This window comes from Erythranthe guttata, chromosome 11 (assembly GCF_056151865.1).
Source record: "Erythranthe guttata isolate IM_541 chromosome 11, IM_541, whole genome shotgun sequence".
Classification (NCBI taxonomy): domain Eukaryota; kingdom Viridiplantae; phylum Streptophyta; class Magnoliopsida; order Lamiales; family Phrymaceae; genus Erythranthe; species Erythranthe guttata.
In genome coordinates, this window is record NC_142543.1 from 18636121 (window position 1) to 18663309 (window position 27189).

Sequence of the window (27189 nt, forward strand, 5' to 3'; positions counted from 1 at the left end):
GAACCGGTATCGGAACCGTGAACCGGCCCGTGTCCCTCGGGATGGAGCCGGTTATGGAATTATGTGAACCGTGAACCACCGGGACGGCCCGACGCTTCACCCGAATTAAAAAAAAAAAAAAAAAAAAAAAAAGCTGAAAAAAGCTGAACCGGCCGTTATTTGCTCTTTTTTGTACCCCACATTTTTTGCGATAAATATCCTCACACCCCATTTTTTCCTATAAAATTAAGTTCAAGTCCTTTCATTCATTTCCTTTTGTTTTTTTCCTATTTAAAAGTAATTTTTTTAATTTATTTATGCATCAAGTATTTTCATATATATATATATATATATATATATATATATATATATATATATATATATATATATATATATATATATATATACGGGCCGGCCCGGCCCGGCGAACCGTATGTTGTACGGCCGATTCCGATTCCTGAAAAAGTGAACCGTGAACCAGCACATGGTCATGTCTAGGTTGAGTTGCTCATACATGAAGAAGGAATGTAACAGTGACAGTGACAGGTGGCAGCGGTGGTGAACGGCCATTTTCGTTCTGGTCGAAAGTGTTGATCAGGATTTTGATGGTGGCCGTTTTATTCCAAGTGGCATGATTTTAGTTATTTATTTATTTTACCATCTGAGATTAGATATAACACTTGCAAGATTACTGTAAATTTCCAAATTCGTGATTTGTTACTTCTAGAGATGTAAATACAATTAATATATAACTCAATAATAAATTCATATAAATAATTAAAAATAAATATTATGATTAAATAAATTTCCAAATCTCAAAAGTCAAAGTCAATACATAATTAATATTCATTAAAATATTTAGATACAAAAAACTACAAAGAACAAACTACGCCTGCAATTCCCCAACATAGGAGGCGAACCACCCACTCCCTCGGATAGGGGTGCTCACATGTGGGTCGTACACCCACGAACCCGGGGGTGCAACTGACCATCCCGGGGATAGTCGAAATGCCTTGTGGGCCGCGGGTCTGAAAATGGTAGCACATCAGTTGTAGGCGGCATCTGCGGCAATTGTCGATTGGGCTGACCGTGTGCCCTCGGAACAACGGCTGGCGGGTCTGCCCTAAATCGCAGTGGCACAATCTAGGAGTACTCCCACTCCGAGTGAAAACTCGGTGGCATGGGCACCCACGTGGGAGGCACCAAAACAAACTCCACCGGGACAAATCTAAATAGACCCTACAAATTAAGCAATAATTAAAATATTATAATTAAAACAAATAAAAAAATAAAAATAAAAATAAAAAACCAGGTAATAACTGGACATGGTGGGCCAGAGGATGCGTGGGTAAGGGGACAGGCAGCTGTCCACCAGAATGTCCACCACCACCCTACAACCAACAAACCAATCAATACCATGGGGGATCGAAATACAGCATAAGGAATTTACTTAAAAACCTGCTACTCATCAAAAGTAGCACACCCAAACTACAATACTAACAATACAAACCAATCAAAGAAAATTCAACACCCAAACTACAATACTAACAATACAAACCAAACAAACAAAATTCAACACCCAAACTACAATACTATGGAGATGACACTTAGAAAGGTACCTGAGGCAATGATAAAGGAAAGTCCGGCAGAGGCTGAGAGGACGGCTCACCAGAAACCGTCACTCTCTTGTGAGATGAGTGAGATGTCAAGTCATAAGCAGTAATGATGTCAGCACCCATCGTATCGTCACCAAGTAAATCACTCATGTTAATAATATCTATGAAAAATACAAGAAAAAAAATCAGAAAATAAAAATAAAAATTCAAATCAGTCGAACAACGGAAAATACAAACCACCATAGATAGGAAAATGAGGTGAAGAAGGTGACGAAACGAGAAGCTTCCCCAAATCCCGGCCGCCGCCGCCGACCTAGTTTTCCGTTAGAGAAGAGAGTAAGAAATGAAGTAAACAAAGATTAAAGAGTAAATAATGAATAGTATTGAATAATATTTAGTTTAGGATTTTGAGTTGGGCTATTGGGCTGGGCTTAAGCACCATGGGTTGGGCTTAAAGACATTGGTTGTGCTTTAAATATCTAGACTTTATTGGATAAAATAATCCCGACATTAAAAAATTTAAAGAAAATCGAATTAAAAACAATTTATTGGCTAAAAACATCCAGAGGTTAAAAAAATATCGAATTAAAAACAATTTATTTGATAAAAAGATCTAGACATTAAAAAAAATCGAATTAAAAAAAATTATTTGATAAAAGTATCCAGATATTAAAAAAATCGAATTAAAAAAACATTATTAGATAATAAACTATCCAAGAATTAAAGAAATTCGACTTCAAACATATTTGTGGGATGTGAAAAGAAAACGATATCAAGAGAAATTGAACCCAAAAAGGAAATAAAACAGAGATACGAGATGAGATGAGGGACATGAGAAGATTCATTCTCGTACCTACCCATCGGCTTCATATGAAAACTGAACCCAAAAAGAAAAAAAAAGAGATACAAGATAAGATGAGGGACATGAGATGATTCATTCTCGTACCTACCCATCGGCTTCATACCTGAAAAGAACTTATGATATCATCAAACAAGAGATAATCGTACCATATGTAGTCAGAAGTCAGAAAAAGGTTAAAAGAAGCGGTTGTTAATGAAGTTGAATGAATTGTATTTGTTCGGTTTTTAGTTGGGTATATATAGGTGAGAGAATAATGACCGAAAGTTAAAATTAATTAGCCCAATATTTTGCAGTGGGCCAAATACCCATACTTTTCCCAATATACTCAACAGATTAATCCGAATATATCGGTCTTAATTAATATTGAGTAAATCTTGCCTTAGACTTTAAAATTGGGCAAAGTATATATATATATATATATATATATATATATATATATATATATATATATATATATATATATATATATATATATATATATATATATATATGGGAGTGCTAAATTCCACATTAAATTTTATTAAATCCCGCACATAATTAAAAATATTTCTCTCTTTACACCTACTCTCTCTTCGTTCATTTCTCTTATTTCTAATTGATCCGGACCAATTACCGGACTAAGAAGCCCAAAGCAGAAGGCCCACCAACGAAAGCCCGGACGAACTAAAGAATAGTTTAGCTGGATAAGGACGGCCCAAGGAAGGAAAGCTCAGTCCTTAAAACCCACGCCTGCTCCCTCGGGCGAGAGAGACCCTACTCGCGTCACGAAAATAAGGACAAGGATGAGCACATAGATGGCCGCAGAGCTGCTGTCCTTACGAGCAAACCAAGATGTGTTTGCGCGGTCGCCCAAAGATCTTGTCGGGATAGATCCCAACATTGCCGTCCATGAGCTAAATTTGAAACCCGGCGCTTGCCCTGTAAAGCAAATGAGGAGACATTTTGGGGCAGATAAAGACAAAATCATCGAGAAGGAAGTGAATAAATTACTCGAAGCAGGGCATGTTAAAGAGATAAGATTTCCGACGTGGTTGTCAAATGCCGTGTTGGTAAAGAAGTCCGACGGCAAGTGGAGAATGTGTATAGACTTCCGGGACTTGAATCAAGCATGGCCCAAGGATCACTACCCGCTACCAGGGATCGATCAGCTCGTGGACTCGACGGCCGGCTGCGCAATGTTAAGTATGATGGATTCCTCACAGGGGTATCATCAGATTCGATTGAGTGAGAAGGACCAGCCCAAGGTAAGATTCGTAACGTCAACAGGAACATACTGCTATGTTATGATGTCATTCGGTCTCAAGAATGCAGGCGCGACCTACCAGAAGATGGTCGACACCATGTTTCGAGCTCAACTCGGTCGAAACATGAAGGTATATGTGGACGACATGCTCGTCAAAAGCAAGAAGAAAGACTCGCATATCGACGATTTGCGCGAAACATTCGCTACACTACGGAGGTACGGCATGAAGCTCAATCCAGCTAAGTGTGCATTCGGTGTAGAGACGGGAAAGTTTCTGGGCTACATGGTAACCGAAAGGGGGGTAGAGGCGAATCCAGATAAGGTACGGGCAGTGACTGATATGCGACCCCCGAGGAACATAAAGGAAGTGCAGGCGCTAGTCGGGAGAATCACGACATTAAATTGCTTTATCTCTCGAGCGGCCGACGCTAGCTACCCCTTCTTCAAGATCTTGCGTAAAGGTCACAAGTTCGAGTGGGATGCAGAAGCAGACCGAGCTTTCGAGCAACTAAAAGATTCCCTCGCCCAACTGTCGTTGCTAGGGGGAAATACTCTTCGTCTACTTGGCGGCAGAAGAACAAGCTGTAAGTGCGGTACTCTTAAGTGAAAAGAAGGGGGTTCAATACCCCATCTATTACGTTAGTCGCATGCTTAAAGGCGCAGAGAAGAGGTATGCCAAGATCGAGAAAGTGGGACTGGGCCTCGTAATCACGGCTTGAAAATTAAGACATTAATTTCTGTCTCATACGATAGTAGTGCGCACTAATTTTCTGTTGAAAGGTACATTGGGAAAGATAGACGTGTCAGGCAGAATGATTAAGTGGGCGGTCGAACTGGGCCAGTTCGATATACAATACGAGGCCCGGGTGGCCATCAAGGGACAGGCCCTAGCAGAATTCTTTCAGGAGTCTGCGAAGGAAATAGATGAGGGGAGCTGGAGGATCTTCATCGACGGATCCGCCAATTCTTTCGGCAGCGGAGCAGGGGTAATGCTGGTGAGCCCCGAGGGAGAAGAATATGAGTACGCGATCAGGTTAGCCTTTCGAGCTTCAAATAACGAGGCTGAATATGAGGCCTTAATGTACGCGTTGCGATTAGCGGCAGAGAACGGGGCAAACGTACTAGAGATATGCTCAAATTCGAAGCTGGTCGTCTAGCAGATCAATGGGACATTCGAAACGAAGGACGAACGGATGGAAGAATACTGCGTCGAGGCGAACAAATTAATCTCTAATTTTTCAGTGCGTAACAATCAGGCAGATCCCGAGGAGCGAAAATGAAAGAGCGGATTCTTTAGGGAGAATAGGGAGCATGTCTACCGAATGCATTTCAAGAAAAATAACGATCTTGGAGGGACAGCCTAGAGAACGTTTGAGTGTGGCAAACGCCGAGCCTACCGCCGACTGGCGCTCGAGCATCAGTGTCTAAGGTGGAGGCGAGAGCAAGAAATTTATGCCTGGATAAAGGAGTGATGTACAAACGAGGATATATTAGGCCGCATCTCAAGTGTTTGAGTGCGAGTGAAGGAGCAAAAACGATAAATGAGGTTCACGAAGGATATTGCGGAGACCATGCAGGAGGTCGAATTTTGGCAATGCGGCTGCTGAGGGCCGACTATGAAGAAGGACGCGATCCAGTTCGTGAAGCGATGTGACAAATGCCAAAGATACGGGCCACGAATACATATACTGGGCGAGGAAATGACGGTCGTGGACGCGCCTTGCCCCTTTGTCCGATGGGGAATAGACATCGTGGGACCTTTTCCCTTGGCTACTGGATAGAGGAAGTTCCTAATAGTCGCCATAGACTACTTCTCCAAATGGGTGGAGGCAGAAGCAGTAGCTAGGATTACCGACACGGAAATAATGAAGTTCATAGGGCAGAACATCTGCTGCAGATATGGGTTGCCGAGGGATCTTGTCTCGGATAAGGGCACACAGTTCAATTCGGGAAAGAGAACTAAGTGGTGCGAAAGCCTCAGGATAAAATAGAGATTCGCGGCGGTGGCCCACCCCCAGGCGAATGGCCAGGTGGAAGTGACAAACAGAATTTTGGTAGAGGGTATAAAGAAAAGACTGGAAAGAGCGAAGGGAAACTGGGTGGAAAAGTTGCACTCGGTCTTATGGGCACACTTGACTTCGCCCAAGGAAGCCATCGGAGAATCTCCATTCGCACTCGTTCATGGCTCAGAAGCTGTAATCCCGTTGGAGGTCGGTATGCCATCCAGCCGGGTAAGAAACTTCCAAGAAAGCAGAAACAACGAGGAGCTCAGGGCGGATCTCGACCTGACGATGGAGCGAAGAGAGCAGGCCGCCATCCGAATGGAGGCAAACAAAGCCAGAATAAAAAACGCCTATGATAGGAAGGTAAGAAAGAGGCACTTCCAAGTAGGAGACCTGGTCCTCAAACAGGCAGATGCCTTGAAGGCGACGGGAAAAATGGGGTCTAGTTGGGAAGGGCCCTACAAAGTAACAAAAATCTTGAAAAGACGAGCGTACGAGCTGTCTAACTTGGAGGGGAAAGAGCTCCCTCGACCATGGAATGTAGGGCACTTAAAAAAGATACTTTGCGTAAGATAAATGAAGCTTATGTTTTTAGAGGGCAAGATAGACGAAGCCCAGGGTTATTTTGTCATTTTGAGCAGTTAAAGAATATGAATCAACTCTTGACCCCTTTTCTTTTTTTTACAAAAAGAGCGTTTTATAACCCTGTCGAGCTCGAGCTCCGGACAGATAAACGAAATAGAGAGAGCGGGTACTTAGATGATTCCTTGCTCATAAGGCCTAAGTACCCCCACGACGATCGAGCTCGAGCTTACCTGTCCCACGAAATTAAAAAAGTAGCCCGCTGAGCTCAAGCTCTGGGCAGATAAACGAAAGCGGGTACTTAGATGATTCCTTGCTCATAAGTCCTAAGTACCCCACGGCGGTCGAGCTCGAGCTCACCGGCCCCACGAAATTAAAAAAGTAGCCCGCTGAGCTCGAGCTCTGGGCAAATAAATGAAAGCGGGTACTTAGACGATTCCTTGCTCATAAAGCCTAAATACCCCACGGCGGTCGAGCTCGAGCGCACCGGCCCCACGAATATAAAAAAGTACCTCGCTAAGCTCGAGCTTCGGGCAGATAAACGAAATAAAGAGAAAGAAAGCCAAGTATAAACCATAAAAAGACTCAGGAATTAACATTAATAAAAGGGAATAATCCAAAACAAAAGGAAAAAAAAAAAACAAAAGAAAGGCAAAAAGCTGTCGATCTATGAGGAAGAGGAGTGGCGGGCAACCGAGCCAGCAGGAGGAGAGAAGGCCAAAGGAGCGGACAACGCAGGCGCGGGTTCGCTTCGGAAGGAACCGGCTCAACAAGATTCGCAGTCTAACTAGTTGCCGCTGAAGGTTCCGGAACCATTGAAGCAGGAGCAGCAGAGGCGAGAGGGTTAATCGGCTCTCCACCAAGCGATGAAACCAAATCCGCAGTAATCGACTGCCACCAAGGATGGTTGATCGGCTCTCGGGGATCCCCTTTCCATAGAGGAAGTGCCATATTTATCTTACCCAGAACAACGGTAGGCTCGTAATGGATAGGGGTCTATTGCTCGCTGACCAAGGCCTCGCATGCACCAATGGTTTGCTTGACATAGTACATCCCGATGGGGCAAGCATCTTTGAGCTTCGTGTTTGGATACTTCTCAAACAACCTAGCCCGATACCGGTCGAGAATCCCCAAGCCTTCGGGGGTGGCCAGTAGCATTCCCAAGGTCTTCTCCCGCTCAAGGGTAACACAACGAGCAAGCTCATCGCGGCACCGCCAGATCTCATTCCTCTTCCACCCGAGCGGAAGGGTCTTCCTCCAGAACACCCCTCGTCTCACTCAACTTCGACTGAGCATCCTCCAGCTTCTCCTCGGTCACTTCGCACCTCTTGACCAACGCACCATTATCGGTCATTAGGGCGTATATGCGGGAGGTCGCCCGTTCAAGAGCAGTGCGAGCATTGGTGGTACGCTCGTTAAGCTCTTGGAGGACCTGATCACGAGCAGAAGGGTCTTCCTCGCCGAATCTAGAGGCAATAATGGAGCCCGCCTAACAAAAGATATGGAGGTTAGAAGGTAAAACGCGAGAAAAAGGTAAAAATAAAGGGAGACTAATCGTACATGGGCTAGGCATAAGGCCAGCTTCGCCTGTTGGGAGGAATGGGGTAAGTCACGGAGAAAGTCCGCGTCCCCAGGGGCCTGGATCTTAGACAGCTGCCAAAGAGCTAGGTTAACCGAGCCCTCCGGATCATTACTAGGGAAGAGACAGGGCGGGTTCAAACGGGCTCTCTTCGGGAGAGGGGAGGAGCCACTCGCAATAGGACACTTCGAGCTCACTCCGACAGACTCTCCTTGGTCCTCCTCGAGCTCCGGACCATCGCCCGGGAACTCAGTTGGGCCCCGTGCCTCTGGCTCGCTCTCTATAAGGTCCACCACGATCTCCGGGGGTGGCAAGGGTATACCGAAAGAAGGAGATAGAGGTCTGATGGGGGAGTTCGAGCTGTGGGAAGGAGGCTCAACCCCCCGGGATGGCATCTCGGCTACCGCCTCCCCGACGATCTCGGGAGCGGAGACCCCATCGGTCTTCTTCTCAGCTTCGGCCATCTCCATAAGCATGTCCAGCATCATGGCGTCTGACAAAGTGAAAAAGGAAAGATTAAAAAAAAAATTAATAATAATAGAACACGAAATAAGAAAATATAATCGAATGCCCGATAGCTGGGCAAGCCGTGGAGACTAAAAGAAAGCGGAGCAAAAAGGAGTGTATGAGCGTATACCCCAGGGACGACGATCGAAGGAAGGTACCCGCCAAAGGCCAGCACGGGAAAAAAGAGGAATAGTGGTGACAATCTTCTCAACGTTCCAAGCACTCGGGCGAACTCGGGCGAGCAAGCCGGCGATCTCCTCGTCAAAGTTAGCGCTTAGAGCAGCGCGCTTTGGGGACTTGAGGGGGGGCATGGGATCGAAAGGCCAACCGGTCGGGGAGGCGAACGAAGAAAAATCACCGCTGCCACGAATCAATCTTCGTCACTAAGCGAGCAAAAAGGCGGCCGACACGAGAAGACAGGTGATAATAGCCCGAGGGCGACCGGTTGTGGGTAAAAAGGGTAAAGAACAACTCTGGACGAGGATCGACGCTGGTGCCGACACACACGATGTAAAAACAGGACATGAAATTCACCGCATTAGGGTGGAAAAGGTGAAGGGGAACTCTATACAAACGGCTGACCTCGACATAGAACGGATGAAGGGATAGCGATAAACCGGCCTTGAACTGGTCAAGGTACCAAGTGAGATACCCGGAGGGAGGCTCGGAGGGAGTTTGGGAACGAGAGGGAACGATCATGTGAAACGAGGAATCTACCCCCTGGGTAGCATAAAGGGCTTCGATATCAAATTTGTCAACTAACAAATGAAGGGGTTTCTCTACCGCCTTCTTCTTTCCGGCCTTCGAAGAAGAGGGAGCCGCCCCCTTTTTCGAGGCCGGCCGTCGCTGCCTGAGCCGCGTTGGCTGGACAGGGGCAGCAACAGAATCATTCCTCTCAGAAGAGGAGGTGGAGGCGCTTCAGAAAACCATAATCGGACGAATTAAAAGAAAAAGAAAAGAAGAGACAGAGGAATACCTGGTGAAACAAACTCGCATTATCAAGGAAGAAAGAAAGAGAAAGGAGGGGCAGCGCAAGAATCAAAAGGAAGTGAAAAGGGGGATGGGTTAAAAGCTAAAAAGGTACGGAGCTAGTCGAGGGGACGTTAGCAATAAAGGCACACGAAAAATGAGGAGTCGCCCACGTGGGCAGTAGTTACCTAGATAAACGTGCAGGGAGTGCAGGAAACGAGGGGTCTCTCGAAGAGATAAGGTTGGCGAAGGGGTCGGGCACCCATAGGGGGGTCATTCGGAATGGCACGAACTCTGGGCTCCAAGACCTGCACAGGACTATGGCACCCGGAGTGGGGGACTAATTGATCCGGACCAATTACCGGACTAAGAAGCCCAAAGCAGAAGGCCCACCAACGAAAGCCCGGACGAACTAAAGAATAGTTTAGCTGGATAAGGACGGCCCAAGGAAGGAAAGCCCAGTCCTTAAAACCCACCCCCGCTCGCTCGGGCGACGACAAAGGAGGAGACCGGGTTCCGAGCAGACCAACGTCACTCGAGAAAAACCGGAGAGCCACGGCAAGCACGGGAAGGAAGACATAAATGCTCTGACAACGTCCCAACAACGCATTAAAAGCTCTGACAGTAGCATTTAATGCCCGAATGACTAGGTGCGGCCGGAAAACGGAGAAAAGTCGAAGGTACCTAACGCGCCTGGGACTGACTACTGGGAGAGTCATCATGATCCGGGCCACCTGTCCTCTAGCAGGTAAAGTACACTATATGACCGATTCGGCTGAGATTTGAGGCCTAGGAAGTATGGGCCTGCTAAGGTATATAAAAGGAGGTATAAAGCCCACCCAAGGGACATGTTTTTTCTTGAGATACATTCATTTTTATAAACAATACATAAGCTTAATAATCAACCTTCGAGATGACACGTGAGCCTTCACTGGCTTGACCGTTGGAGTGCTAACTCCGGCGTCATTCCGGTTTCTTTCCTTGCAGGGTCATTAACCTCTGCAAAGAAGACCTGGAATCGTGTTTCTTTCGAACGGATCACTATCCCTCTTCATACACAAATATAAAATAACGATCAAACATTAAAATATTTATTATAATTATAAGCAACATTAGTTAAATAATAATCTATATAATATATAAAAGTTGAATTTCACCCTCAATTGCTTGACATTTGGCAATTTCAATTGATGACATGTATTCAATTTCATCCTATGTGGCAAATTGATTGGTGAAAATAAATCATCAAAAAGCATGTCATAATTTCCAAATTAGATCACATTCTACAGAATCTAGATGATTATGTTGAATTTGACACCATAAGGGTGGAGGTGTAAGAAGATTCATAGTTAAGGGAGGTAGATGTAATCATTCAAACATGAGGGGTTTTTTCGTAATTTTACCATACCTCAGAGGATTGTTGTAATTTACCTTTTTATTTTGACTGAAATATTTCAAAGTATTAAAGGTCACATATATTTCCCATAAACTAAAGTTAAAGGTAAACTTGTAATTGGACATTACAATTACGATATACGTTTGACCAAATAATATAATGGGGTATTTAGTACGTTTCGTAATTGAGAGGTGTGTTTGCGACACACCCCATAATTTAGGGGTGCAAGGTAAACTTGGCCCCTAACATAATGACAATTACAATTAGTTGGGAAAAGAGAAATACCTATGTTGCCAGAAAAGCAATTAACAGATTCCAAAGGGTCGTGTGTGCAAATAATAGCAATCTAGGTGACAAAGTAAAACGGGGACAATATTGTAATTATCATCACCTTAATAGGTGCTTGCTATTGCAGTAGCTTTCTGCCGTTGCTCCGGGAGCTTCTAGAATATCAATACCAAACCCGCTATAATTTCAGTTTGTCTCAAACATTAAAAATTAAAGATTTTTCAGTAAATTAAACAACTCTTATGGTTATAATTAGTGGTGGAAATTGGAACGAATTTTCCGATTTCCACCGATTTCGATCCGAAAATTTCCGATCTTCGAACAATCATTTTCATTATGACTCTGATTTTTCCGATATTTTTTTTGTTTGAAATTGGAATATAACTAAAAGGCTATAATTTTCGATCCGACTTTAATTTTTGAAAATAATTCCAAGAGTTTCAATTTTTTTTTTCCAAAAATTACACATAATATCAAAATAATTATGGTTGTGTTTGGCTCGATTTCGGGCCTTAATTTTCATTTTATTTTGGAAGAACAAATTCAGAAAGATAGTATTGTTTCTTTTGTATTTTGAGAAGTGACAATTTATAATGTAGAGATGGTGACAAAATGTACTTTTAGCAATAATTTGAAAATAAAATTTGTTGTTATATAGCACTTAAATCGTATATGAACAGAGATTTTTTTTTAAATTTATTTCCCACTAAATATAACAAATATAAAATTTCATTATGGAATAAGGCTAGGGGTGGCAGGGGTCGGTTCTGGGGCGGGTTTGTCTAAATCCGAGATCTTACCCACGAAAAATATATAAAATTCAGCCCACCCCAATCTATTTTAGCCTAGACTTAAACCCCTCCCAATGCATGCTCGAATTATACGGTTCTGACTCGTCAAACCCGTTTACATAAAAAAAAAAAAAAAAAAAAAAAAAATTTAACTTTCAAAATATTTCGCTTGTATATTTACAAAAAGAATCTTAAAATTAAAATGCAGTATTTTAAAAAACCTCTACAATTGATATAAAGTGAATAATAAAATTATATAATTCATTATATTTAACTTTTACAATAAATAAAGTTCAAAATACAAGATGGCTAACGGTGGACGACAAGTGATAAATAATACTTACGAGAAATGACATTTGAAAAAATGAAACGGTGAAAAATGGACAAATGAGAATAGACACGAAAAAAATTTGAAAGTCTAATTTGTATATATAAATTAATTATTGAATATAATATATGGGTCAATTATGGATCAATTCCAATAAGATCTATAGCCCGACCGACAAACATCCAATTCTAAAACCCGGCAAACCTTTACCCATTGCCATCCATAAATAAGGCTAAAATTTTCTAGATTTATGTTCTTACAATATAATCAATTTTACAAAGGTAAATTACGAAAAGTTCCCTACACTTAAGTTAAATTACCAAAAACATCTCTACCTTTCAGTAATTACAAAAATTCTCTCGATGTTTGTTTTTATCTTACACCGACCCCCTTACTGTGTAATTTTTCACGGAATCTTTTTGAGTAATGGAATGTTTCCCCAAAAAATGTCAATTCTACATTTACAGACGTTGCATTTCTTTGTGTTACTTTTTGAAGAACAAAAATTACCCTCGAAGGGATAATGGTAATATTAAAAAGTTGTGAATGCGTTATCTAAGAGGAATAAAAACTCAATGTACAGACCGCATTGGTATAATTTTTGTCCTTAGAAAGTAGCATAAAGAAATGACAAGTCTGCAAGAATAGAATCGACATTTTTTGGGGAATATTCCGTCAAATCAAAAGGATTTCATGGAAAATCATACATTAAGGGGATCGGTGTAAGACGAAAATAAACATCGGAGGAATTTCAGCATTTAGATAGGTGGGAGTATTTTTCGTAATTCAACCTAAGTTCAGGGCGGTTTTCGTAATTTACCCATTTAAGAAGAACGCTTGTTTGTGAGATTTGGACAAGTCAATGTTTGGCCCATATATTATGAACCGTGCATTGATAGGCCCATATAAAATTTTAATAAATCATAAGACCCAGCAACTGTACCCAATCTAGTGTAATTAACTAATCAACTAATTAGCATGAACATTTAAATGATATCTCATTTAAATAATATTTCAAGCCTTATGAATAGATTATTTAGGAAATCAAAGAATTAGAAAAAATATTATATATATATTAGGGTAAATTACAACCACCCCGGAGGTATGGTCAAATGACGAAAAAACCCCTCTTATTTGGATAATTACATCTACCCCTTAACTATGAATCTTCTTACACCTCCACCTTATGGTGTCAAAATTCAACATAATCATCTAGATTATGTGGAATGTGATCTAATTTGTACTCGTTTTGTGTAAAAATGCAGTTTTTGGTGCACCACAATCTGATATATACAAGCCAAAAAACACATCTTATGATCATCTTGCTTCAAAATGTGGAGCTCGAATGGGATAAAACGGGTACAAAAGTAATAATATTGCATATAATATAGAAAATTCCACTGAATTTGATACCACAAGGGCGGACGTGTAAATGATTTATAGTTGAGGGGGAAGGTTGTAATTTAAAGGGGGGGTTTTGTAATTTGACCATACCTTATGGGTGATTGTAATTTACCCTATATATCAAAGGAACACTAGTTGACAATTGGATCAGCCACTATACTTATTAATTTATCGAGTATTAATTGATTGAGGTTTTACTGTAGCTTCATCGTGTTCTCTGTACTCTTGTACTATTTAAGAAAAAAAAATAGTAATATGTATATTTATATTTTCAATTCCATGGGGGAGAAATGAGGGAGTACGAATTGATAGAAATCATTTTCTTGTAATAAGAACAAATTTAGCAAAACTCATTTTTTGTTATCAATTAGCATGACAGTTTAAAGATCAGAAATGCTAAATGTTGTTTCAATTTTGTTAATACCATTTTGACTTTAGACAAGATTTTAATCTTTTCGAGTTAGAATTTGGCAAAATTAAAAATACATAACATGCAGTCATTAGAGTTAAACTTATAAACAATTAGACGTGAAACTCGAGCTCAAAAAAACTTGAAATCGAACTCCAAATTCTGTTGAACCATCTCATCAAACTCGTAAATCTAATCTTCTCAAACTCAATTAACCCTAGGGGGGGAGCGGAATCATAAACTTATGAGTTATGAACAATCAGAAGTGAACTCGGGCTCAAAAACTCTAAATCAAACTCTAATCTTTTTTCTTTTTCTTTTTTCTTTTTTTTTTTTTGTCGAACCAGCTCATCAAGCTCGTAAATCGAATCTTTTCAAACTCAATCAACCCTAGGTGGGGAAAAATAGTTAATGAAATAGTGCAAGTGTACACCTAAAAACAAAAGGAATATATAAAAACAAATTAAAGTGAAAGAAATAAAAGCACATGGGATTGATGCATGCAAATTGCAATGGAGATCAACAAAACGATAACGTTTTATGATGAACCGAAAAAGAGAGTGACTGTGTGTGTGTGTGTGTGTGTGTGTGTGTGTGTGTCATTTCACATCGGCCCATATGCAATTATCTCTGCCTGCCTTTCATCATATCTTATCCCTCTGCTTCATCACTTATTCCACCCTATACATTTAAAAAAATATATATATAATTTTGTATATTTGATCTTATATATAAAAGGAATTAACGATAGGTCAATCGAAAAATCCTAATTGCATTTTTGTAATTATTTAAAATAATTTTATTTCCAATTTTTCGGCTCCTAATCCTCTAGCCTAGCTAATCGAGAAGATTATTATTCAATCATAATCCACTACAAAACCAAGAACCGAATATACTATAGATCTAGCTCCGATTTTTTGGCCATTATTTCCTATTTTTGCAATTTGTTTATTTCTTATTATAAGTATAATTGTCATGTATAGATTTTTTTTTTATCAATTTAATTGAAATGATAATATTCCATCCATCGCATAGGAAAACATATATATTAATTACTATTAAAATTTTCAACAACCTACCTCGTCTTATATTGGTATCGCCTATGATGCGATTTGATTGAGAGCGAAACTCCTAAGAAAATTGGTACACATATTTTCATATGATGTAATCTTGATATAATTTTGTACATCGTGCAATATAATGTAACCTAACTTAAATAATAACCTCTCTCGGTCTCGACTCAGTAAAACGTATTACATTATTAGTTCGATAATTTAATATTTTACTAGTTAGTTGAATCCCGACCATAATAATTATAGAGGTTTAAGTGTACTTCAAATTGTTTTCTAAACATTCCTACATATGTTTACCGGCTTAATCAAGTACAATATTTTTTGAGTTAGAACTAAGTACTATGTGAAGTACATAGTACTCATCTAGGATTTTAATTTGTACATTTATTTAGTAATAATAATAATATAATAATATGTGATGGGGAAAAGGGATTAACAATTTAATGTTGAATCAAGAAATTAATTAAACAGCCCGCATGGGTGTAGCTCTACTGGTTCCGGAGATGGTAAGTTGGTGCAAAGAAATTAATTGGGCAACCCTAATGGTGGATCCGAGACAAATGAGTTGGAAAGACAACTTTTGGGCAAAGTTTGACTATTGCGATTACGTTCTTAATATTTAATTGTGTTAATGCAACCACGTGCATTAGTCATGCAAACACGTGGCATAATTAAGTTTTGAACCATGGTGGCTATAACTAGCTGCAAAATATTGATTATTTGATTAAATATAGTACTAATAAATTCGTTAAATTAACAAAATTTTGCTAATCTCAATCAATTTCTCTATTACTTTATAGAGATTTAGCTCTATTTTGACATTATTGATAGTGATTTGTTGCATTATTAATTAGTACTAGAGTTGATAAAAAAAATGGTGAGGCTAGGGTTTTCTTTTTAAATTTACTTTTGTATTTTCTTAATCTTTCGAAGTTACATGTAATTAAATTTTTGGATTTGAATCCCATTATAAAATATGTTTTTGTTTAGTTTTAAACTCCAACCTTTTGTGTTTAAATATATCATCTCATCGGATAAGAGAATGATTGGCTAGGCTTATAAGCTTTTAGAAAAAACTTACAAGATGTCTAAGAGCTTATAAACTCTTTTAAAGTGTTTCGTAATTTGTTTTAAAAAGATCTTAAAAATTAAAAATAAGCTGTCAAAGAGCTTTTTCAGAAAATACTTTTAGCTCACATTTTATTTAAGATCTTATAATGAATTAAACTAGTTTATAAATTCATTATCCAAACACATTAAAAATAAATTATAAAAATAAGATATATATATATATCCACTTTTCAACTATTTGAAATAAGCTTAGGCGACCGGGCTCTAAATTTTTTTTATCATAATTCAGAGAGTACATTATAAAAAATAAAAAAAATCGAACTAAAAAATTCCGATTTGGAAACAATTCCTTTCCGGTTCGTCGAACTAAAAAATAATGGAAATATAATAATATATATGTATATATATCAAGATTCTAAATATCGGTTATCGGGTCCGAGGCGGTTAGGGACCGCCACACGATAAATCGGCGTGGCGGTGATTTATCAGAGATATATCGGAAATAAATTGGTTTTTAGAATTAGTGTAATATATTTCTAAATATTATTTGTAAATACTTAAAACATATAAAAAAATATTTAAGCATGATTCTCTCCCCATCGTTTATATATTCTAACCCGTTTTGGTGACTTTATATATTTTTAGAAGTTATAACCCGTGTTGGTGAGTTTGGTTTTGATTGAAAGAGATAATTTATTGGGATTGAAAAAAATAAAAAGTAAAAACCATATTTTCCTTTTAATTAAAAAAATTAAATAATTAAATTTGAAACCGATATATTGCTCGAAATTTGACCCGATATATCGGTTTGACCCGCCACAAATCGCCTCAGACCGCCTCACCGTCAAAAACCGATTCCTAAAACCTCCACACAAATATCGTAAAGGTTTATGCCCGCCATCGATATAGCGGCCGATATATCGGCCGCCACAACTGATATTTAGAACACTGATATATATATATATATATATATATATATATATATATATAGCACATGAAATCCCAAACTTTAATAATTTTATTGCATAGTGAATTTAATTGCATGCTTCAATATTTTTTCCCCCCAAATTTTGTACTAGTTATTAATATTTAGTCGATCGAACTTAAGAGTAACACGAGAAAAAAAAAGAGGCTAAATAGTAAATATATTTAAAATTTTCTTGATTTCAAGGCACAACGGGGCTGTCGAAGGGGGTGATGCTGACTCACCGCAACTTAGTGGCGAATCTATGCTCAATCCTCTTCAGCGTGGGCCCGGAGTTAATCGGACAGGTCACCATACTCGGTTTGATACCGTTTTTCCACATATACGGGCTCACCGGGATATGCTGCGCCACCATAAAAAACAAGGGGAAGGTGGTGGTGATGCAGCGGTACGAGCTCCGGTTATTCCTCGGAGCACTAATCACTCATGAAGTCACGTTTGCCCCGATAGTACCGCCGATTATATTAGGGTTGGTCAAAAATCCGATAGTCGATGAATTTGATCCAAGTAAGTTGAAACTTAGGTCTATTATGACAGCTGCTGCTCCATACCCGAAATTCTCAATGAGTTCGAGAAGAAATTCCCCGGAGTCGAAGTCCAAGAGGTAAAAATAATCGAACATTTTTTTCAAAAAAAGAAAATAATAAATTAAAGAATCTTGAAAATATATTTAATATTTAATTTTTTTGTTTTTCTTAAATTTGTTAGGCATATGGAATGACAGAACATAGCTGCATTACACTAACACATGGTGATCCAAGCAAAGGGCATTGCATTGCAAAGAGAAATTCAGTTGGATTTATTCTTCCTAATTTGGAAGTTAAATTCGTCGATCCCGAGAAGGGAAATTCGCTTCCCGAAAATACCCCTGGAGAGATTTGTGTTAGGAGCCAATGTGTGATGAAAGGTCAGTAATTTTATCTTTGCTCACTCATTTAATTCAAAAAAAAATTCAAAAAATTATAATTAAAATAATAAATTTTTAATGATGTAATAAAATAAAATCAGGCTACCACAAGAATGAAGTATGAGACAAGTCTCACCATAGACAAAGATGGTTGGCTTCACACGGGGGATATCGGTTACATAGACGATGATGGAGATTTATTTCTCGTTGATCGAATTAAAGAACTGATTAAATACAAAGGTTTTCAGGTAATAACATTTAATTTAATATTTTTTTTGAGGAAATATATTTTTTTGATTAATAATAATAATATTATTTGACAGGTTGCTCCAGCTGAATTGGAGGCAATCCTTTTGACTCATCCTTCAGTTGAAGATGCTGCTGTTGTGGGGTAAATCGAAACCATCTTGTCTTTAAATTTTTTTTTCATAAATTAAAATCGGGTCCGAATTTAGATTTTACGTTTTTTCCGAAAAATATTAGAATCAGGATTTCGGAAAAAAAAATTAATTTTTTTCATCCGTACTAAGATAATTTGGAATCGAAATCGACAAAATTCGGAATTTTTATTTTTCCGATTTTTCACGGAATTTTGTAGACTACCGGATGAAGAAGCAGGTGAAATACCAGCAGCATGTGTGGTAATAAATTCAAAGGCAAAAGAAAGTGAAGAAGATATAATGGAATATATTTCATCAAATGTTGCAAGCTATAAGAAAGTGAGACTATTGCAATTTGTTGATGTTATTCCCAAATCACCCTCTGGCAAGATTATGAGGAGACTTATCAAGGACAATATGGTCAAAAAGCTTTAATTTTGGTCAACCTTTATACTAATGGTGATTAATTAATGTTTTTTCTTTTCAATTTCATGTTCTCTATATTGTTTGGTTTGTTTGTTTTTTCGAGAAATAAACAATAAATATATCTAAATAAATTCAGGGAATTTTGGTATGATGGAATTGGAATCTTTAGTTTGAATTGTTATATTTCAAATGCAATCTTGGTAAATGATAGATGCAATGGCAATTTAGAGATTTCATTGAATCAACGAGCCTACTCGGTGTTAGCAGGACTACACGATTACGTTGAAAAGAAAAGGAAGTGCTTATTTTTAGAAACGCGAAAGCAAAAAGAGAAGTAAAAGCAAAATCTACTTTTGCAAAAATCTAAAATTAGATTATAACCGTAAAAAAGCTCAGAATTTATTTCCAAAAGTTCTTACAAACACCACCTAAGTTCGATAACTTAACTAACTATAAAAACCGATTTCATCTTACTCTAATCTGCATTTTTTAATGCAATAATAAAATAGCAAATTAAAGTAAAGAAATTCATCGAGACCTGGCTCGTAGATAGGGAGCTGGTCGCTGTTCCATGCACTGATACGAGGGACAAAAATGTCAACAACTGCCACTTCGATCGAGGGGCACTTGAGTGCTATCACTGCCATGGTTGGGCCTCCCACATACCCTGCTCCAATGCAGCAAATCTTCACCATCTTTCACTTGTTCTTAGAGATTTGAATAAATTCTTCGATTTTATCGATGGGGTTTATCTACAAAGGAGGGGGCTTTCACTCTCAAGAAGGGTGAATGTGACATCCGTTGTTTCCGATAGTGTAAGGAAAACTAACAATGTGAGACACGGAGGACAAAAAAGAGTTCAAATGGAGAAACTGAAGGCTCTGGTTTCAAGAATCGATAAACTAGCCGAGGAGCTCAATGAAGAAGAAGAAGAAGAAGAAGAAGAAGAAGAAGAAGAAGAGCAATGCGAAGTCACCGAAAAACCTAGCAACAAATTTACTACAAGAAATCGCGCGGGGTTGCTGAAGCAGCGTGGTGGGGTCCACCCGAAAGTGAAGAAAAATGTGAGCTTTGCGGAGAATGGGAAGGTTTATAGGGTGTTGAGGAAAGCCCACGAGCCGATTCTTGAAGATTATTGTTACGAGAGCAATGATAGGAATAGTTCGGTTGATGCTGAAGATGAAGATTTTAGTCGAGAAATTGGAGTATCTTCTAAAGATGATGATGAAGAAGAAGAAGAAGATCGGTTGGAAAATGACGGTGGAAAAGAATCGCGAATTTATTCAACTAGTGGAGGTAATTTTGAGAGGAAGAGGTACGATTACGAAGAGGAAGGCAGTGATGAGTTCGTGTTTTCTGCCCCGTTACCTGCGAATATGGAAAAGAGAGGTGTGACTCAAATGACAAGAGAAAGAAACTAAAATGACATTTTAAGGTTGTTTGTGACTTGTTTTTTCTTTTTTGGGGGTTGAATTGAAATTAAATTTAGTGGATTTGGATTTGGATTTGTGTTGCATTTAGGTTTTCTAGTGTTTTAGGTTTGCATTTACGTTGTATGTTTTTCTTACTTAGGTTTCATTGTATTAACATTTGAAATTCATCAATGTTGTGGTGGAGTGTTTGTTTTGATGCTATAATATTTGTTTAGTGGCTATTGTGTGGGGAAAAAAAACTCAAATAGGGCAAATGATGTTAGAGAGGGGACAGCTCAAATGTTGTTGTTGATTATTCAAAGGGAAATATACAGTTTTCATCCCTCAAGTTTGTATCCATTTCACATTTGGTTTCCTGTGTTAACTAAAAAACATTTGGTCCATTATGTTGAATAATTTAACATTTTCGGTTATTTTCGTCAATTTATCGCTAGTCCGTCTGTTGAGACAGTGTGTCCAAATTGCACATTACCTCAGGAGAGGATTACAAGAACCTGGTGCTGCTTTTTTTCTTAATAAAGAAGGTATGTGCTCATACGTACCTTCTGATTTACAAATTCAAAATATCGGTCCTAACAAGTACTTGAATGTTATCGGAATTGTATCCCTTGCCCCCTTTTCACCTTTCATAACGGGTTTTGTTGTTTGATGATTGTTGAGTGTACATTTTACACTCAATATATATTTTTTTACGAGGATTTTTGTATATTTTTATTGATTTAATGGTGCTTAATGAGTGGTTTATTGTATTTTAGGTACAATTTGAAGATTCAGAAGTTTCAAGGATGAAACAAGCAAAAAGGGGTCAAAAGCGGGCAAAAACGGAAAAAAACAATCGGAGGCTGAAAATTAATATGGCACGGCTGTGTGAAAATAGCCTATTTCTGGCACGAATGTGCCAACTGCAGAATTTGGGCAGAAAGCTTCGATATTTGAGACAACCGTGTGAGAATTGCACTGATTCTCGCGCGTCTGCGCGAAAACACGCTGGAAGCAATTTTGGAGTTTTAATCACACAAGAAAACTCGAATCTTCTACCAAGTTGGGGCATCTATTTAAGGGCAAAGACAAGTACAAAATTGGGGACTTTTGACACAATCTCAGAGCAAGAGGAGTGATAGAACGGAGAATCGAAGATGAAGACCTGACGAATCTTCATCATAATTCTTCTATCATCTATCTTTTCTAAATCTATGTCTTCTAATACTTTTATTATGTTTTTCGTAGAGAACATGAGTAGCTAAGTTTTCAATTTATGTTGCTATGTGTTATTGTTAGAATTGAATCGACAAATCGTTTTAATAATTATAACAAGGATAGAAGAGCCTTCGAGTAGTTCTCACCGGATTAGTGTGTTAATTGCATGTGTTATTGTAGACATATATATATCACCTTAGGTAGCCGTTTACCAGACCTGTAGTTAATGTTTTATTCATAATTGGTTTGCATAGACATATAGTGAACTGTTTATGAATAATAGACTCATAATACACGCGACAACGGGTTATGAGTAATTTAGTGTCTCGAGTTAATAATCAGGAATCGTAACTTGCATGATAGAAGTTTTATTGGGTGTTGAATTATCGTATAGGGGAAGATAAAATCCTAGGTCCGTTTTAATTGATATTTTCTCGTATTTATTTGCTTTCATAATTAGTTTAATTATTATTTGATTAAATTGGACAACCCTGCGTAGGCTGAATAAAAATCATAATTGTTAGAATTTGGTATTTAGGATTAGGTAATTTGAGTATTCCATGTGGGATCGACATCCGACTCTCACGAGTCCACTTTTACTACTTGTTCGCGATACGTGCACTTGCGTGTTAGGTATTTAGCGCAACAATGATACATTTATGAAAATTCAGAGTATGACATAGTTGTTGATTTACATTGATTCTATGTATATTAGAGTAGATATTTGAACTGCAAATTAATTGGTCGATCGACAATTGTGTATGTAGATAAAAAGATATGGAAGTTGGGAAGCTGTTGTTCAATGAGGGAAATTATTGGGAGATCATTGACAAACTCCTGGGGGAGTATTTCCTAGCATTAGATGAAGTATATGAGGCCCAATGAATGACCGTAACGCTGGTTGTGGTCGAGGCTTTGCTTTTTCGTTTCTGCTGGTACTTCTATTGACCATGGAAATTTTGTATGTCGTGCATAAATTCTCTAAAATTATGTACTTACAAGAAACACATGGCAAAATAATCATCATGTATGAACAATTCATCTTTTGCACCATGTTGCGAGCCTATTTTCTTAATAGCGGGCTAAAAAATTAGCATCGTTTTACCCAAAATATTGTTGTCGCTTGATGAAGCCTTTATTGTCTCCGTGTAATTTTTGTTTCGTTTTGATGGATCGTAACTGGTGGTTTAAATATGTTGTTACATCTGGTGATCGTCAGAATTTTGCCTCAATTTGTTAATAGGTGTTGGCGGTGGATATTTAGCCGTTTTCCCTTTGATTTGATACAATTTGGTGCATCTAACTAAGAGCATCTCCAATAGATGTGCTATATGTTATAATATACAATATTTGTCAATTTTTTTACAAAAAAATGCTCCAACTATGTTCAATTTTATAACATGGGCTAAATTTGACAAGTCAAAAAGAAATGCTAAAATTACTTTTGCAGAATAACTATATTTAAATAAATATAATATTGTTGTGAGTGGGTTGGTGAGACAAATGTGATGTATTAAAAGTTGGGTGATTTTTTTTTGAAAAAAAAAATCTGGTTTTATTAAAATATTAACAATCAATACTGGAGTGACTAACAAAAAGTGATGTGCTAAAATACTGTTTATTGGTATAATTTGGAAATATATAGTAAATTTTAGAACATCTTGGAGATGCTCTAAGGTATTTGCTATGTCCTGGATATTTTCATTTCTTTCTTATTCACTAAGGTGTCACCCTTGGTCTCTCATATATTTCAAAAACCCCATTGGAATTCATATACATGCGTTCCACGACAAATGAATTTTTTTGAACTATGCAAATATGTCTATCAAGCACCGTGATGCGATCTCTTGAATATCATAAGATTTCTTTACTAAACGTAAGAAAACTCTTATTTATTATTTATCTTCCTTATAAAACCCTAGCACAAAACGACTATTTAAAGATAATAAAACCCTAGAATCCTAATTTAACTAGGAAAGATAATTACCTATACTAATTAAATACTTAATAATCCTCCTAATCATCATAACCCTAAACTAACATACGGCTATATCTAATGTAAATATACTATGATAATTAATTAATAATAAAATAGTAACTAACTAATAATTAAACGATATATTAACGATATATTTAATAATATATCGTATCACATCGACACCGAGCAACAACTGGGCACTGGCGCCTCCATTTGCGCGATGCTCCATACCTAGTATATATATATGTACAACTGTCCAGCTTTGTCCTCAATTTATTCTCTTTTTTTTTTTCTCTCATCCTTACTTTTCGAGGTTTTCTCCCTCAATTGTTGACTGCCGCCCGCCGCCGCCGCTTTCTCTGATGTCTATCCCCTATCACTTTGCACCTCATTTTTCATCCAATAGTAGACTGCGCCGCCCTTCTCGTCCATCATGGTTCGCTGGAACGGAACAGTGCATTGTCGCGGACACTGCCGTTCCAGTTCCATTGTAACGTCGCGTCGCGGCCGGAACGGACACATTTTAATTTAATTACTAAAAAACTAAAATATATTTCAAATATATTTTTAATAACGACATTACAATACAATAATATGCAAAATATTATTACAATTCAAAATTAGATATTAAAACAATCTTGGACGAATAATATGAACAAACACAAGCAATATTATTAATACCACGTAGAATGCCGAGCTGGTTCAAAGTTTTCAATATTTTCTCCTTGAGAATCATTGGGTAAAAGTGACCCAAATCGTCCATATCGAGGCTCATTTGACGCATGAGATGAATCGGTATGTGCAGATGCTTCGTGATTATGATGATAGTACCCAAATCCTCGATATCCACTACTATCAGAAGAAGCATAATAGGGATCATTATATCTCATACTTCTGCTTCTGGAGGACTCGTAATTATATCCAATGCCACTAGATAAAGGCTCGCGGTATATGTTATGCGCCGGATTATAGTAATTACTTATTACAAATACTAACACATAAGTTATTTTGCTAACGGATATATCCATTGGCAATTTCTAACGGGTAAATCCGTTAGAAATGATAAAATAGTGGTGTTAGAAAATGGTTCATTTGGTGTAGTGTAATCCTCAAAATCACCACGCATGCCACTAGTATTGGCAGAATATCCATAACGGTGACCATGTTGTTCAACACCAGTTGCACCGTAAGGCAATGGATATCGGTATCTATCTTGGGAAGCAAACGAACTTTGACCGTAATTATATCCCATATTTTGAGAGCCAAAATTCTCATTACTCACTCCATAACCGTATCGAGGCTGACCTTCATTCCCTCATAAGCTCAAACCTTGCATATGGCCGTCCACATTCCAATATCGCCTAGACATTTCATGAGGGTTTGAATGATGATCATCTGCACTAAAAAACCCCTGCAAGCCTGCTAAATAACGCCATTGTTCTTCAATCCATGATCTGTGTCTTGAGTGGCATAAAAATTTTCCCCTCCTTGGGCCCAAGACGCACCACTATCATCGTGGCCTTGACCACCATGTGATTTTTCATTTCTGGCGGTGATTTCTTGATCATTTCCATCACCCGTGTCATCGCTATCATCAGTCGTATCAACATCTGTGGATATACCCTTTGACGTAGTGGCTTTTCCTTTCATTTTTGCAGACCGTGGATCCACATTTCTTTTGTTGGCTCGACTGGGAACATTAGCTTCACTTTCTGGTTCAGCACCCCGAACATCTCCATCTAACAATTGTAAGTCATCATCTGCAAACACGCCTGCTTCATTCTCTCTGGTCCAATCGTCCAAGATATCATCATCATGGAACACATGATTAAGATCAATGGGACTATAATAATCATCTTCCTCACTTTTATACATCAATTTCCGTACTCTAAGCCGCATATTATAGTGAACAAACACTAACTTATGCAACTTTGCTACCGTCAATCAATTGCGAATCTTTGTATGTATTAGTGACCACGTACTCCAATTTCGTTCACAACCAGATGATGAGCATGTTTGGCTCAGAACTTTGACCGCAATTCTTCTAAGGTGAGGGGCATCCTCGCCATAGTTCCTTCTCTTACGCTAGAGCTACATAATATTTCTCGTTTCGTACCAGACGTTTGACCTCGAGAAGTACCACCAGTATGCCCTACAATTAAATAATACTAATTAATTGACATATTTTACAAGTATAACAATGTACTAGGATATAAAAGTTCATATACCGTCATTGTATCGCATACGCTCCTCTTCATCGAAAGCTTGCTTTCGACTTTCTCTCATTGCATTCCGTAATTGCTTCTTCTCCGTTTGTGATAGATATTCTTTATTTGCATATCGGGAACCTTGCTCATCATCATTATCGCTGCTACTTTCAGTATCAACGTCATGTATGTGCCTACTTTCTTCTCTAATGGACATTATAGTTGTTTCTTTTCTTTTTTTTCATTAATTCTCTGGCAATTTTGCTCTCTTGAAGATGTTTTCGCAACATTAGCGATCGAAATTTCTTTCGGAGCCTTTTTACATGCCTCTACTTCTCCAGAGATATGAGCGATATGTTGTTTTAATCTGGTTATGCCTCCTGTAGTAACTACTTGACAAAATTTACATTTGATTTTCTTTCGATTTTCACCAACCATGTCGCCGAAATCCCAACCTATATCAGTTTTTGGACCCATTCTACATGATTGTGGAAAAAAAAAGAGTGCAATTAGAACCAAATATTAATTGATTATTAATAATATATAAAACTATTCTTTCTTCATACTATCTATATTCTATATTAAATTATAAATTACGAAAACTATATGACTATAAATATTAAATTATGTACTACAATCTTTTAGCGAAGTATAAAATTATAAATTAAAAAAACTACAAACATATCAAATTGTACCTTGGAGAGAAGAGTTGATGATTGAACACTTCAATTTTATTCTTAATGACTTTGTTTATATTTTTCTGTTTTACTCTCTGCCTCTCCAATGCCTCTGCAATGCCTCCCTATATATAATATGTATTGAAGATAAAAGCTGATATCAATCCACGTTATGTATTATTATTAGTTGTTCTATTATTGAGTGGAATTGTGGCTTGTGGGAGACATGGATGTGAAAGGCTATAGCCTAGAGTGCATGTGATGATGTGAATCTCTGCATGGATATTTGTAATGTATTATTGAGTGTTTATTTGAAAAACAAAATTGAGGAAAAGAAGAGTAGTGAAATATGTTGTCATGCTATAGTAAATTTAGTAGTGGAAATCTGCACCCAATAGTAAAATCAAATTCATCATAATTAAAAATATTAGAATCAAAAAAATGATTCACAAGTCACAAGTCAAATAGCAAAAACAAAAATAGTAGAAAAGTCACGGGCCATGAGAGAAATATTAATTATGTTTTTTTTCCTTTTTTTTTAAAGTCAAATTAGTCATTATTTTTCTTTAGTTTTAGTCAAATTAGGTTTTTTTTTATTATTATTTTCTGCTGTACCGGTCCGGCGCCGTTCCGGTACCGTTCCAGCCGTGTCGGGGCCGTTCCGTGGCTCCGTCTCGCCCATCCCGCCGATTTCTCGGCGTTCCGATGATTCCCAATGCAAATACCGTTCTAGTTACGGATTTCGGAACAGAGGGCACCGTTCCCGTTCCGGAACGGCCGTTCCGGCGAACCATGTCGTCCATACCTCTATTCCTATTTACTCCATTTTGAGTGTTTCTAGATTCTCCTCTATTTTCTTTTTTTGATTTATTTCGTTATTTGCTAGGAGCAGGAGAAAC

At 38.0% G+C, this 27189-nt stretch overlaps 1 protein-coding gene and 2 pseudogenes across 2 annotated transcripts; 2 read left to right on the forward strand and 1 right to left on the reverse strand.

The window, feature by feature from the left end:
- Positions 1-9982: 9982 nt before the first annotated feature.
- On the forward strand, positions 9983-18851 carry LOC148767151 (4-coumarate--CoA ligase-like 1; annotated as a pseudogene). The gene is made up of 6 exons (XR_016034578.1): positions 9983-10088; positions 17272-17689; positions 17794-17992; positions 18094-18240; positions 18316-18383; positions 18591-18851. The product of XR_016034578.1 is annotated as a 4-coumarate--CoA ligase-like 1 (transcript).
- A 151-nt stretch (positions 18852-19002) lies between these two features.
- On the forward strand, positions 19003-20445 carry LOC148767152 (uncharacterized). The gene is made up of 2 exons (XM_088825975.1): positions 19003-19017; positions 19308-20445. Exons 1-2 carry the CDS (start codon positions 19003-19005, stop codon positions 20217-20219), a joined length of 927 nt encoding a protein of 308 aa, XP_088682101.1. The 3' UTR covers positions 20220-20445.
- A 3524-nt stretch (positions 20446-23969) lies between these two features.
- Positions 23970-27093, reverse strand: LOC148767153 (uncharacterized; annotated as a pseudogene).
- Between the last annotated feature and the right edge of the window lie 96 nt (positions 27094-27189).